Source organism: Leucopleurus acutus (assembly GCF_964270905.1).
Source record: "Leucopleurus acutus genome assembly, chromosome: 14".
NCBI classification, from domain to species: Eukaryota; Metazoa; Chordata; class Mammalia; order Artiodactyla; family Delphinidae; genus Leucopleurus; species Leucopleurus acutus.
In genome coordinates, this window is record NC_139156.1 from 51,496,615 (window position 1) to 51,512,371 (window position 15,757).

Sequence of the window (15,757 nt, forward strand, 5' to 3'; positions counted from 1 at the left end):
TGAGAGTGGCTAAGATTGCCCCATGACTCCCTCTGTCTCCTGTCCCTCTCCTTCCAGAGTCTTTGTGCCATTCTTCAAAAAGTAAATAGAAAACACTACATTTGTTGACATGACATAACCTGTGATGAGGCTGTCGAGTGAATAGAAATTTAGGGATTGGCAAGCCAAATGGCAAGGACCACCTGCTCACTGGCACGCCCACCCTTGGGATGCGTCTCTTCTCTTTGAAACCGGGTAACTGCCAGCACTTTTTTATGAGGTCACTGGCACTGTGGGGCGGAGGGTCTGAATTGCCCACATCTACTAAGAGCCAAAGAGGACAGTGTTGGGACTAAATGAAATTGTATTCAAAATTCTACCCAAAAGCTTTAGTGGTAAGCTTTATCCCTCCTGAAACGTTTCTTTCCCTTTAAAAAAATATTTTGTTAAAAAACACTATGAGGGTGATAGACTATTTGGTTTCTTCTAAGTAGATGCTCTTAAATTAATGCATATAAATAATTTGTATTTAATCTCCTCTCTTTCCTGTTGAGCAAAGCATAGAACGCACAGATTCTTACATCTCAGGTCACTTGGTCAATGCAGGGTCTCTTTGTATTTCATTTCTTAAGACAAATTGGGCCTCTCGTTCTGATTTGGCTGTGGAACTCAGGGGGAGAAAGGCTGTGTTTTCACTCGCACTGTCCTCAGTTTCTACGCTGGCCAGTTCGTAGTCTTCTGACCGCCTGGCACCAGTCAGAATTCGGATCTGCTCCTGGACAGTTTCTAGCAATATTTTCACTTCTTGCTGTTCTGCTATAAGACAATCGCTGACTGGAATACTCACATTGACAATATCAGCAGAGTAGGAGTTTTTGCACCATTTGATGCTTTTGACTTCAGAAATCCCTGGCATTTGCATGCAGGTTTCCTCTAGACCCACTGAGGGGATGATGGGCACGGAACTGGCCCTTGGGGATGAATATCCCATCAGGTCCGTTTGATCCAAGCTATTAAAATAGGAGTTTGTCTCTCTCGAAGGCAGTTGCATATTTATTGATGCATTTTGTTGGGTTGTTAAACCACTGGATGAATACCTGAAGAAGAAACAAAGTGTTACATATTCTGTGCTCTTCCCGTCTTCTTGAGAGCACTATTCAGTCAACAAAGCACTTTCCACATGCACCATCTCACTGAATTCTCACAGCAACCCCATGAGACGGATACTATGTTCCCAGTTAAACAGAGAAGTTAACTGAAGCTCAGATAGGTGAAGTGACTTGCCCAAGGTCACACAGAAAATAAGTGACAGACTGAGACTCAAACCCAGATCTTCTTACTTTAAGTCCAGGGATCTTTCAACACACCACAGCTGTATAGGCAGGTGGGATATAGTCTTCCTGACCTCTATCCTAGAATACAAAGTAAATGGGGATTGAGCAGGTAAGTGTGTGTGGCCCTTCCGTAGTGACAAACAGGAAACCCATAACGGCATTACTCCACTCCATCAACCTGACCACCCTCTCAGCCCTGGTTTAGTCCAGTGTAGACTCCTTGTGGCCACCCTAGGTGGAGGCAATCAGGAAGCCCAATGTTAAGCCTCAAGGTACTAAAGTCCTGAGTTTCTCTGCTTCACACTGACTTTAGGGGGACCAAATCCAATTTCCACTGGCACTCTGCTCTTCAGGAACTGCCTCACTGCCAGTTTGCTGAGCCTAAAAGATGGGACGAGAGGCACACAGTTCCTCTGTCTGCCCAAGATGAACATGAAGTGAGTTCCATAGGGCCTCGACCAAGCTAGTAACGTTCCTCACATGGTTTCTGGAGCCCAGTAAGGTAGTTCATGGGTGCATGGTAAAATGGCTTGTTGAGAACGCCCTCGTGCCGTTCCAGGTGGTTTAAATATGCCAGAATCGGGCTGGCCCCCCTCTCGCTTGTTCAGAGCTAGTGAATTTTCCATTGCCTCTGAACTTGCCAGTGCCAAAAAGTGAGGCAGGGATATCGTAGGTTCACGGAAATGTAGTTTGGGGACTATTTCTCAATTCGTTTTCCTCAATTTTAACCTTAAACATTAGAAGTGAAGCATAATCCATACACGTTCATCCTCAATGTAATAAATCTCATTCCCCTTGTCTTACATTATAATGTAAATAAAAATCATGTTTATACATGGAAAGAATAATTGCAGTGAAGTGTGTCGCATACTAAATATTAGAAACCTTTATTGTAAAGACAAGATGGGAGCAATTTAGAGATCTGTCTTTCTGCCAGACAGTGTGAAAAGATGGGGAACAAATTTAGGTGTTATTGTGTTCTACCCTCTCTTACTGAGCCTAGTACGGAGTTGGCAATCAATAAACTTTGATTGAACGGACTCAGGAATACATGAACAGATCTTCAAGGTAAACACTCCCTTAATATCCCAGTCAACAAGAGCTAACAAACATTCACACAGAGCTTTCAAAAAGCACTTTCACCACTAATTACATCCACTGATTAAAAAAACAAAACAAAACTATGTAGTTTATTAATTACCACGTAATGGATAAATAAACTGGACTAAGGGGTACCCAAAGGGCTTGCCCCAAATCACACCCTTGGTAAGCAGCAGAGGAAGAAGTTAAACCCACGTTGTCTTATGTTAACTGTTACTATCAAAGCCAGAAATGAGTGGGCATCTCAAACCTTTTTTGAGATGTAAAATCTTTACCTGCGCCAATTATATAGCCACATACAAAGAAATTCCCTGGGGAACCTCAATGACTTTCTCCCTAGTGTTCTATGACTGAAAATCTGAACCTAAAGTTTCTGATCAATGAATCAATTTCAACAAGAAGAAAGGGGACAGATTGCAGGCTTTTGTGTTCTTTCCTTAGCACCATTAACGTGTATGAAGATACAGAATGTCTGCTATCAGAGTCACCAATGGCACCGAAATTTAAGGAGGATAAGATCTTCTTTCACATGGATCATCTTCAGAGTGTATCAGTGAGTAGAATCTACCAGGTTGAAATGTGATGGTGATAGTGCCAATTCTTAATACCTGGATCTAAACATTATTGGTAAAAATGATGGATAAAGGTGTAAGTATCTTAGAGGAGTCAGTCAATTGTTGACGCTTCAGCAAGTCCACAATGTGATGCGATGTTGGAAAAATTAATAGTCTTGTTCAGGCTTCAGAGGCAACAATAGGCCTCTGGCTAAACAAAGACCCTGAAAGGAGCTACCTACCGAACTGCTGGACTACATGCAGGACTACATGCAGGTCAGCAGAAACGGTGCTAACAAGTCTTGGGAACCAACAGGTAAGGAAGGGAGTAAGGCACGAAGCTTCCTGGGCCTTGGGAATCTGGCCAAATCCCGGGGATCAGTGAGCATCCTGAGACTTACGACTAGAGATCAGAGCGTTTATGATAATAGCCAGAGGGGCGTATCTGCACGTAAGCTGATGATTATCAGTGTGCAGCTTGGCATTAAAAGCAGGACTCCTTCGGGCTGCACTCTGAACTCTCATCCATGGAGCGGGCACAACGCCCGGGACCTTCCACCTGGGACTCCAAATTGCTGTTCAAGGGACGTCACAGCGTTGCTCGCATCTGGATGGAGGTGCTTCCCCAATTTGGTGATGGTAAATGCATTTCTTTCTTACTATTTTGCTTATCTCTGTGCTATAACTAACGTAACAAGCTTTCTTCTTTCTTACTTAAGTGTTGAGGGGTTACTTTGCCAACAAACCCTCGGAACTTGAAACTGAAAGTCAGTCTTTCGGCAAAACACGTGACTACGAAGTAATCAAAGGCAATTCAAGCCAGACTTGGAGCAGTCTTCTCATATGCCTGCGTGCTGACTGAAGGAGTTGACTTACACATCATCTCACAAGCCAGGTACGGATCACATGTTGGCAACAGCTGAAATCTGAAAGGCTGCCCTAACATGGAGATGCACTTTAAACAATTAGTCGTGTTTGGGATCAGAGAGGATTTCAAGTCTCACCACCATTACATGCTCTGGAATCTTAGGCAAACGTAGCAGCCTTACCTTAATTCTCTCATTAATTAAAACCATCAGGTAGCAATACTGATCTAGAGGGACTGCTCTGAGGACTCACTGAAGTAATGCCTCTTCACTATTCCCTCACTGAAGTAATGCCTCTTCACTATTCCCTTCCTTCCTAGAGTTGCTCCGAGTGTCCTAGCACTGGTCTTTAATTAGGAGGTGATACTACCCTCCAGAAGTTTAAGTGAGAGTTACATTTCTAGGCATGATTCTTGATTAGAAGATACTCAGAGTTCTGTATCCCTTGAGCCTGTCATTCATTGACTGTAAAATGCCAGTTTGGACCAGTTGGACTGCCTTTCCTCCAATCCCTCAACAAAGTAATCACAAGTACACTTCCTCTGTAACTATGTGAGTCAAAGCATCCTTTTAAAGAGGGAAGATTTCAACAGTTAGTCATTCGGTTTGATTCCCAGTAATTCAGGGGTCAGGCCAAGAAATCAGCGTTTCCCCAGAGGACTCCAAGACCCGGTTCTTGGTGCACATGGAATTAGAATGAACTGACTAAATTGAAGGAATCTACTTCTCCCTCTGGAGCCGTACAATTAGAGATTCCATTTACACATCACCATCCATGACTGTGATTTTTCTTCACATTCCTTTCCTGGTTTAGTGGTTTATTTAGTCAGAAAGGCCGGTATTCAATCCATTTCTGTTACGTGGGCTATCCCACCTTGGGTTAAATTCTGCTCTCTTTAGTGTGTTCATCTGTACACTTCCTGAAGAATAACTGAATGTAAGTTTGTCAAGTTGCTATTTAAGTGAGGTGGATAATCAGTATGTTTCTATCCCTTCTACTTCGAAGGTAGCAGTCTAACTTTTGTGATTCCATCTCTTTCTGTCTAGTACATGATTCCATTAGTTTGATTTGCCTGACATAACCCAGTTCACAGTTCTGTGAGCCACTGCCATGGCTGTCATCGATCCACTGATCAGGGGAAAGGCTCTTGAAGAAGTTCCCGTCCACCTGGCTCCCTCCTCAGGCTTCACTAAGTCAGGCACTGGGTTCAAGCTGGGTTGAAGTTAGTGTCAAGGAGAGACATCATCTACACCGGGAATCTAAGTAGCAGACAGCACCCACATGCTTGATAAACAAGCAGCAGTTGGCTCTTATAAACTCATTCACTCCCCCTCCAGGCTAGGGCCAGATTTGAAGAGGGCCTTTAGCTGTGAAATTCTATTACCATTTCCAGTCCGGAGAGACGGTCAGTCCCCCAGGAGTGGGAAATAGCTGTTGTCAAGAATTAAGAATGAGATTGCTCCCTGAGACTCATCGCGCTGAGCACACAGTGACTTAGAGTCACCGTTTATCAACGTCAGGTGCATATCACATAGGAAAATACAGGTGGCTAGCCAATTGGAGAGAATATTCCAAACCCAATGATGATTGATCCAAAACAAAACAATAGCCGTAACAGCGCCCAACAGAAGAAAGACAGCACGGGCTGGGTTCTCTCTCCACTCACAAAATCTCTAACTTGATTTCACCTCACTCATTCTCACTCCAACGTTCACCTCGGGGGGGGGGGGGGGCGGGGGGGAAGAAATCTAAGTAACAGACATTATTAGTGATTTCAGAAGAAAAGTAATTATGAAACATGATTAATTATAGGCTAAATGCAAGCCCCTTTTCCAGATATAAGGCAAAGAGAAATGCGAACTACTTCTTGACTTGCATTATACATTTTGGACAACTTAGATCTTCCCAAATATATTTTACAGTCTATTCGGAATTGCTTCAAAATGACAAAATCCGGACACAGGCTGTTTATTTCCTATCTTCTGGTCTTCCTACAGAAATCTGTTGCTGAGATTCGTCAGACATGGCATTGTTGCATACATATCACCCAGAAGAAAAGACAAAGGTAAGAGTCTGGGACGGACCTCAAACCTGCTTTGGCTTTTAACTTGCTACAGACAGGGTGAAAAAATCACCCAGACCAAAGCAGCGAAGAAACCTAGCCTGGCTGATTCAGAGAGAGGAAAACTAGAGGCAACAAGAAGCTAGCCTGAGTGAGGAAATGGATTCTTGGCATTTCCGGAGTAAAGCCTGATTGCACTGCTCTTGAAATTAATAAGAATAATGGTTCCTGTGACAATAGCTACAAGTACCCCTTCTCTGTTTACCCTGTGTCAGGTACAAGCTCTTGACACATGTAATTTCTTTTTCATCTGCCCAACAACCCTCAGGAAAGCTGGTATTATTTTGTTCAATTTATAGACGAGAAAACGTGAGCTCAGGTGATAAAAACGTTCTCAAATTCATACAAGTAAAGGGGCAAAGATGAGATTTGAAATTCAGTCAGTTTCGATAAGGGCTGCCATACTTGGTTGAACAGCTTATGTCGGTTAGGTGAGTGGTGGCTAAAATTCATTCTACACTCCACTCACCATGCTATGGGCCCTATGAGGGTCTGTGTCCACTGAGAGGAAGGGACACTTTTTACACTGCAAGGATGAGCAACAGCCATGGAGTCCAAAGCCAATTTTTCCATCCCTGCGCCGTGAATGAAACTAGAGATCTGAGTTCAGCTAGCTGTGCCTTGACAATACTCGGTCAACACTGACTGAGACTCGTTCAAGAATGCTCGAAGGAGCAGATGCTTTATATATGTTACAGGTTATTGTTACGGTATTGTCCACAATAGTGATGAGAGAATTAAGCACTGGTTTTTTTCCAAACCTAAGGATGAAGGAACACTTTAGTCGTCCTAAGAAATCTCTGTGTTTTAAAATCAAAAAGACACATTCCCAGTTATTTTAGCAACTGCAATAGTAACGTAGTGTCTAGATGTCTATACACTTAATGCTATATATCTTTTCCATCTACCATTTCCCTAATATCTATTTCCATTGTATCTGTTTTTTAAAGTTATTCTTTTGTGGAACAAAGGTGGAAGCAAGCATAAATAGCCAAATGATGATGAAATCAGTGAATAAAACCCCAAGGAACATCATAACTCAATTTAAAACTATATCATCCGTGACACCCTCCCTAAATTCCATTGCTTTTAAGACCTACCCTTGGCAAGGTATCGTATCCTGGTCTGGGACCCTTGATTCCTCGAGTTGCTGATATGCTGGTCCCACGATTCCGCCCAACCTACTTCGGGGTGAGGGGGGTGTCCTTCTGAAGGCGTTCCTATGGAGCATACCACTCCTTTGCCCTGGGCTGCAGCAAGAGGAGAGAGTCCTGCTGGTGGAAAGAAAACCAACAAACAAATTGATCACAGCAATAACCTCACAGGTGGCTGCTGAAACTTTTCAAGCACTGCATTTCCACCCTAGATCCTCAAAGTTCTAGGTCAGGCTCCATCCATGCCTGTAGGATAGCTGTTAGGAGGGCTCGCAGGTTGCTGGATCCATTTTATCTTTGGAGAGACTGAGAAGCAAAGCAGTTCCAGTTCTGTGTTTCTGGCTTTCCAGTCTGGAGCACAATGGGCTAAAGTAACACCAGCTTTCCAGCCAATGAGGTGCGCTTGAGGAATTCTCCAGCTCCTGATTCCCCTCCTCCCTCATTATCCAAGCTACAAAAGTGCCTTTAGTAGAAATAAAAATGGCCTTGTTATTAAACACTGCCAAGAACTAAACCCAAGAAGCCTTAAGGGCTTTATGGGGAAAATTTCACTTGTGTTAGTGGTAGAATAAACTAACCTTATTTTAATTGCCTTTCTCTCCTTAATATATATGTTACTTTTGCAGTTCACTGTCTCAAATTTTCGTAAATCCTGAGAACCTAAATTATTTTTCTTTTGAGTTTGCTTTAACTTTTTTTATTGAATGAAAGATTCTTTAAATTCTATAGTGCTTTGCAATTTTCAAAAGTTTCACACACATGATTTTACATAATCCCATAATAACCCTTTGAGTTTGCTTTTAATAAACATCTGATCGTACATTTTCTTGACCCATACATCCAAATACCCAAATAACCATGCCACATGCCATCAAAGGGCAAGGCATAAACGGGATATTACCTCAGGTAAGATCCCTACACAGATCACGTCAGACAAAGAACTAGACTCTTTAGAGAAATCAGTTACTAATTTGACGCATTACTTATTCCATATCCATTCCTCCCTCCACCCCACTGAATTTACCCTACTACTGTGTGAACTGTGAGAACTTTGTTCCTGTGCAGACATTCCGTGAGATGCCAATAAGGGAACTTAGAATTTTTGCGTTCCTACTCATTTAGCGCTGAAAATAGCAATAAAACTACACACAGGAACAGCAAAAACATTTTCAAAATTTCAATAAAGTTCTATAGGAACCAGTCCCCCAAATGAATTTTACCCATATTACTACATTGTTTGGAGTTCTGTAAGTTTTCCCCCCACCAACATTACTGTTATTTCCACTTAATAAATACAAAACTTCTCAAATATTATTTAAGGTCAGAATTTGAGAACCCGACAAATGAGTGCTAGTAGCCACCTTCCTGGTTTGGGCAAGGCGAAATGATCACACTTTATAACTTCATATTCGTCAAGCCCAACATTAACTTCCTGAGTTTGTGCAAACACCAGATCATACCTGGCAACGTTATTACAACTTCATTCTTCATCATCATATTTCTGGGTTGAGTGTATTGAGTCCTAACATGCCTAACAACAAGGGACCTCTAGTTAGGTCACTAAGCCAACGAGTTTAAGGAGCTCTATAATAACTAATTTGTTTCCCTCCCTTCCGGCTTCTATCTGTACCATCCAATGGCAATTGTGGAGTCCACAGGGTACTCAGGCTTGGATGCTAGAATTAGCTGCATCAGGTCTGTATGATACTGGGGAAAGTACTTGTATCAGAGTCCTGGGGGGAAATAGATGGCACTCTATATTGGGTCATTTGGGAAGATTTTGCTATTTACAGAAGTGTGTTCACTGTTTGAGAAAAAAAAAAAATACAGGATACTACTGTACATAAGGGCTGGTAACAATGGGAAGCTGTTACCATCCCTGTAACTGAAAGGACAGGGGGAAGGAGCAGTTACCTGACTGAAGAGAGAAAGGGCTTGTGAGAAGAGGACCTCTTGGCTAGTGCCAGAAACAGGGCTGTAGCTGAGACAACCAGGCAGGGAGGGAGGGGGCAGAAGTGTTAGGACCTCACTGGCCTCTGCCCTTCCATAGCTTGCCTGTGCATCGCAAGAAACCAACAGAAGCCCAAAGGCAAGTGAGCCTGCTGCCCTCTTAGTGTACAAGGCAAGGCAGAAAAAGGTAAAGCCTAGAGGTGGGTGGAAGAGATGCAAATAAAGGTATTAGCACTTGTTTAGGTATTTTCATAGTATTGCTATGGGGATTAAAAAAGTATGTAAAGTGCTTAGCAGGGAGTCTGGCACTTAGTAGCTGCTCAACAAAGTAAATTCCCTTGATTCCTCTGCCCAAACTGACAACTCAAAGGCTCATACTAATCACTGAAAACCCTGGACTTATTTCACCTTAAAAAACCTACACGTACTGTCTATAAATGAGTTATATTGCCAAAATATAATGTAATAAGTATAACATGACGTAATAGCTTTCTTCTTTAAAAAGAAAGAGGGTTTTTTTTTTTTGGACTAAACATGAGAAATAATGGCTTTGAATTAACAGCTTTGTTTCATAAATGAGTTATCCAAATGAGTCATATTTGCAGTGCACAAAAGAAATGAATTATTCATAAAAGTCTACCAGTATGAGCTAGTAACCCATCTTAAAAAACAGTTCTATACCTATTGATCAATCAACTGTTCAAGCTTTCTAACCCAATGGCATTCAGGAAGTTACACAGCAGTTTGCAGGATGTATAAATCAGTGACTAGGTTATCAATCACGAAAACGTTTAAGTCTACTGCATGTTTTACAAAACAAAAGCTATGATATATTGAACTATAATTTACAAAGTTCTAAAAGCACTTTATAAATCAACCCTTGCCTATCTATCAGGACGCAATGTATGCCAACAAATACTGCAATGTCATTGAACCAAATAAAAAAGAAGGTCTCTTAGAGACTTCCTTATTTGATCTGTGAGTGATTCCTAGAAACCAAGTTTAGGAGGAGGTATATCAATCATCAGACAAAAGTAGGGTAGGGTGTTTGCAGGTCAAATACATTAGAAGCTATAATTGCTTATCATATCGACTTTAAAACATGTACGACAATATAGTACTTAATATTATACTTAATTATTTTACTTGACTGAATGGAATACCACTTTAACGTGTATTACAATGAGCAGAGGAAAATGCTCTTTTGGAAAAAAAACATCTTCTATAAGGCCAATAATTTTGTACTTAATTCCGTCATTGAAGAACGCCCACTAGGTCCAGTTAACTGAAGTAATCTTTTCGCAGGGAAATATTTGTAAATGCCCCAATTGATAGAAACCAAAAATTGTAGTTAATAACTAAAGCAATTATCCAGTAGCCAAACATATTTCATCCTGTGTTGAAACCTTTTTTTAACTTAGCAAACCCTTGGTACCTCAGTCTCTACCCATGTAGATTAAGAATAAAAATCACCATCAAGTACTAATGATTAGTATCAAGAGTGACATGAGAACCTCATAGTAAGTGTGCCCAGCATCAAGAAAATCTTTCTTAGGGACTCCCTGAAAGGTGAGGGAGAAGTTAGTTTCCTTGAGTAACGCGAACTTCTCTCACGGTGGTTTTCAAAATATTGCCTACATCTATGAAAACCAAGGGTCAACAACATTTATCTTCCATTGCTGGGAACAATTGTTATTTTTTACCTTTTCCATTTAAAAAACTTTTAATGTCCATAATTAAGAATTTTTAAAATACTGTACCTCTTACTAAGAAAAGGAAGCTTAAATCTTTGGACGGCTTCCACAAAGACTGACGACATATCAATACCTTTGGATGCACATAAACATAATGTCCGTTGTAGCAAGTATCAAATGTTGGCACTTTAGAACAAAACTTTCAATTTTTGGAGTTCCAGATTCCTTATGTATAAACACAGCATGTGACTAGAAGACGCTGAAGAATTTGCTCAGCCTCAGAATGCTGTAAAACTTCTAGAAGATAACTTTATTTTTGGCTTTCTCCCCCAAAGTCCCACTCCATTGATAATGGAAGATCTAATAAACCAAAGGAGGAGCTTTGCCAGGCTTCTTCCCCCTGGAAAGTTTTCTTTGTGTGAGAACCATGTTGGAAGACCTGGAGCATGTCCTGTCAGCTGCCTAGGGAAGAATTAGTCATTAAATCTGCAGACAGTGATAAGGCAGGCTAGGAAAGAATCATGTTTCTAATAGTTTTTCAGATTGCAATAGTTTCATTCACTGGTCTGGGTCTGCAGACTTGATGGGTGCTGTTAATAGTACCTTTAGGCTTCCTCTAGGGGCACTGCTGCCTGGTATCTTTGCTTTGCCTGCCAGGAGCTGCTTGAGCATCCACTGCATGGGGAACTACAGGAGAAGCAAGAACGATCATCTCTCCTGAATAATGTTGTCATTCCTCGGCATGTGTTGTCCAGTGTTACACATTGTGTCAACGCACCCATTCCCACCATGATTAGCTCCCTGTACCTGTGGTGTTTGACAGATTGGCTTCCTCTGTTGGGAGAAGGGACCTCTGGGAATGACTGGGGGCCGGCAAAACTTGACTCCATCATTTTCTCCAGTGCAGTCACGGGATGCCTTTCCGCCTTTGAATACTGTGGGAAATCACATGCACAGAGTTGAGCTGGAGGAGAAGTTATGAGAGCAGGGCCTCTGACACTACAGCTGGGTATCAAAAAGTTACTGGAACTTACCAGTAACTTTTCCACTGGACACCTGATCAGGAGAATGACAAAAACACCATTTTCATCCCGTTTCTCACACACTGAATATGCTCTCCCCTCTTGCCCCCAGAACTCTTTGTGCTTAGATAAGGTCCATTCAACAGGGTTCTTCACGTTAGAATCCTAAGTCTATCTTTTCGTTTCAGTCTTTACCCATGGCACACTATGCCTGAGAGCCAAAATCACACATATTTTTTTATTGGAGTATAGTTGATATACAATATTATATAAGTGAATACAAGGGATTTTTAATTCAATGCACATTTTACAAAAAAAATTAGTAGATGGACTACTAACAATAGGGATTCAATAAACGCTCATTGATTGAACTTCACAAGTCTCAGATTTATGGAAGGCTTTGATTTAGATTATCTGCCCACTACTCTCCACTGTTTCTCTCTTTCAGCCTGATACCAGGTAATTACCATGTCTAATAAGAGACGTGTGTGAACAGTTTACTCTTTATAGTTATTAACCCTTGGTTTCACCTTTGACCCTGAGATATCACAAGGCAGGGGTCTAAAGAAAACCCTGTAGCTATGGCATATTGAGAAAAACTTTGCTCCCAGAGAAGTATCACATGGCATCTCAATCAGGCAGCAGTTGTCAAGTTTAACACTCACTCCCTGGACACTTGGCACTTGAACAAGCAACAAGGATTATCAAGTTTCTTTTCTAGAAACTCCAATGAAAACTAGGCTGAGAAATGACCTTTTTTGAAGGCTAATAACCAAATTAGATTTTGAAATCCAGATATTCACATGTAATATACGAACAAGAATTTCACAGAAAAACAAAGATAGATATGCAGAATACATACAAAAAAGTATATACCTGAACTCATTGTAGAGATGAAAATCAGCATATAGAGAACGTTAAATTTCAGGAGTACTTAGTAAAGGCAAAGATTCAAGGAAAATAGAGTTGGTGCTAATTTGTTGGGGGTACACATTGGCAATGTGTTGCCAAATATTAAATATAGGTACTCTGATGCAGAGTACTGGTACTCTGATGCAGATTACTACTTCTAGGGATTTCCATCATTAATTGTAAAAGTTGGAAATGATATAATCAGCAAAGTATGTCAGTGGTACAATTTTTAATAACAAAAGAGGAGCAACTGGAAACAACAGAAATGGCCACAAATGAATATTATACAGCCATTGAATAAAATCAAAGTATGAAAAGTATGCATAATATGAATCCACATGTGCAAAGAAGGAAAATGCAGTAAACAGATGTATATATAAGTGTATGTATGTGTGTATATACAAACATATTTAGCTTTGTGTGTGTGTATATATAGATGTATAGATTTTGTATGTACATATACATAAATGTTTGTGCATGTGTGCGTGTGTGTGTGTGCACGCAACCACACGGGATGCAGATGGGAAACAAAAGTAAACTATTAACTAGTTGTTATCCTTGGGAAAAAGTATATTGGTGGGTATGGGCTATGGAGACTAGGAAAATTGTCAAGGTTATGTAACTTTAAGTTCAAAATCTCTAACTAAATTGTTTTCTTTTTAAGTACTTCCAAAACAAACCACATAGTGTTAGTAATGACCACATCTTGAATCAGAATATGAATTCTACAAAATGGACTTAACAGAAGCTATTTAGGCTTCTTGCAAAATGGAGTGAGTTGACATGGAACAAAAAGAAGACATGGAGATAATTTGGAAAAGGTGGTTGTTTTCAACAGCCCCAAGTTACAAAGATCCAAAAAATGATGGAAATACCTTCACATGTACTTCTTTGTTGACTAAGTGTTTATCATAAATCATCCATGGAAAAAGTGAATTGAATCAACTTGTTATTGAAATGTAAACAACATCATGAATTTCTGTTTCTAGACTTCCAGGTTCTATAAAAGATCTACTAGAATTTTTTTTTTTCCTCCCAACTTTTGATAAATTGCTTGAGAAGACAAACTCAGATGGTTGGAAGCCTCAGCTATAGACGCAGGCGAGATTATCTGGAGACATCTGTAGCAAATTGGAGGGGGTAACTTCTGTGCTACTTCTGCAGAGGGCTATCAGTGGGCGACATCGGCCAGTGTTTCTAGCACACCCACATTTTCTAGAGAAATTGCCAAATCATTAAAAGTCAGCAGCCCATTCCTTTTTCAAGAACAATGTATGTCAAAAAGCCTAGTTCAGGGCTTCCCTGGCGGCGCAGTGGTTGAGAGTCCGCCTGCCGATGCAGGGGACACGGGCTCGTGCCCCGGTCCGGGAGGATCCCACATGCCGCGGAGCGGCTGGGCCCGTGAGCCATGGCCGCTGAGCCTGCGCGTCCGGAGCCTGTGCTCCGCAAAGGGAGAGGCCACAGCAATGAGAGGCCCGCGTACCGCAAAAAAACCAAACCAAACAAACAAAAAGCCTAGTTCAGCTTTGGGGCCATTGGTTCAGAGCCTCTGCTTTGAATGAGACTTTTGATCATGAGAGCTAGAGGGCCTTGTTCAAAATCTGGGATAAAAGTCTTGAATAGAATCAACCTCTTACTTGTTCTGCTTATTCATGGCATTCATAATAGATATAATGTTCTAAATCTTTTCTTTCAAATGCTTAGATTATTATTATACTATGCAGTTGCTTTCACTGGTATTATTGTGGTCCATTAACACAAATTTGTCTCCAAAATTTATTATTTTGGATTATTCTCTCATAGCCTTTTTGAGAATCGTTTTCATTTCAGTGGCTACATTTAATCTGAGATGCAGGTTTAAATTGCTGGTACCCCAATCCAAGGTTAGTTGAGACAAGTGGGAACACAAAAAAACCTAATAATTTGGCAGTCCTTCAAACTAATATCCCATACATACTGGTTCAAATGAATTTAGACATAGATTCCAGTTTTCAGGGCTGACAAATAAAGAGCTTAGAAATCGTCATTCCTGTCCTTAAAATAAGAGAAAAGCTGAACAAACAAAATCAATGGCTATTCTTACATCCAAATTGAGGTTGCAGGGCAAACCACCCCTCTAAAACCTGGAAAGACAAGTGAATACAGAGAATCAGCCAGGATCACCTTGAGACAGCCTGGGACCTGGGAGCCTTGGCTGCGGTGCCTGCACCTGGACAAACGCCTCCTCCAGCAACAGAATACAAAGAATCTATTCAGGACTAACAATAACCTCGTGCATGCTCAGTTGGGGCAAATTATGAACGACAAGATACAAAACACCAAAAACCCAACTGTCACTTCTGAGATGCCCGGAGCAAAAGCAGGGTACTGCACATGCGCCCTGCACACAGCATCACCAAGGGGGTGGGCAGACCACCTAAGCCGACCCCTGGACCCGCCCCTACCTTCACTCCGTACAAGGAACCAGCTCGGCCCAGCTCAGGGAGCGAGCAAGGGAAACTGTTACTTGTTCTCACTCCCTCCTGCTGCAGCACTGAGTCCCAGTAAAGCCTTGCCTGAATTTCTCGTCTGGCCTCTTATCAATTTCTATTAAGGAGGCCAAGAATCAGTAACATGCTTTGTTGCAGCACTGAGTCCCAGTAAAGCCTTGCCTGAATTTCTCGTCTGGCCTCTTATCAATTTCTATTAAGGAGGCCAAGAATCAGTAACATGCTTTGTTGCAGCACTGAGTCCCAGTAAAGCCTTGCCTGAATTTCTCGTCTGGCCTCTTATCAATTTCTATTAAGGAGGCCAAGAATCAGTAACATGCTTTGTTGTGACTCTGCCAGGACATTCTCCCATTCCCGGGTGGGGATCTGGGCACCTCCGGGACCACCGACCACCGAATGCAGCTTCCCAGTGGGTGACAGGCGGCCACCTGAACCTCTTGGTTCAGCGTCACCACGTTTGGTAAGTCTGCCTTCCTGGCCCCTGAGGGCCTCAGTACCCTCATTCAGGCGACGCTTTCCCCCTCCCCTTGGCCCTTTTTCCCTCAACACTTTCCCTTTCCCTCTCCTGAAATCTCTCTA

General features: G+C 41.6%; 1 protein-coding gene across 7 annotated transcripts in view; it reads right to left on the minus strand.

Annotated features, from left to right (window-relative positions):
• Positions 1 to 568: 568 nt before the first annotated feature.
• NRG3 (neuregulin 3) overlaps positions 569 to 15,757 on the minus strand; it is a gene marked incomplete at both ends in the record, with an annotated part of 1,058,987 nt that continues 1,043,798 nt past the window's right edge. For 2 of the 7 annotated variants that reach the window (XM_082854628.1, XM_082854627.1), the window contains 4 exons: positions 569 to 1,076; positions 1,320 to 1,391; positions 7,058 to 7,207; positions 11,563 to 11,690. In XM_082854628.1, coding sequence (XP_082710754.1) covers positions 569 to 1,076; positions 1,320 to 1,391; positions 7,058 to 7,207; positions 11,563 to 11,690 — 858 coding nt within the window. Of the gene's footprint in view, positions 1,077 to 1,319; positions 1,392 to 7,057; positions 7,232 to 11,562; positions 11,691 to 15,757 lie in introns of all 7 variants that reach the window. The other 5 variants (XM_082854632.1, XM_082854630.1, XM_082854631.1 and 2 more) reach the window with 3 other exon arrangements.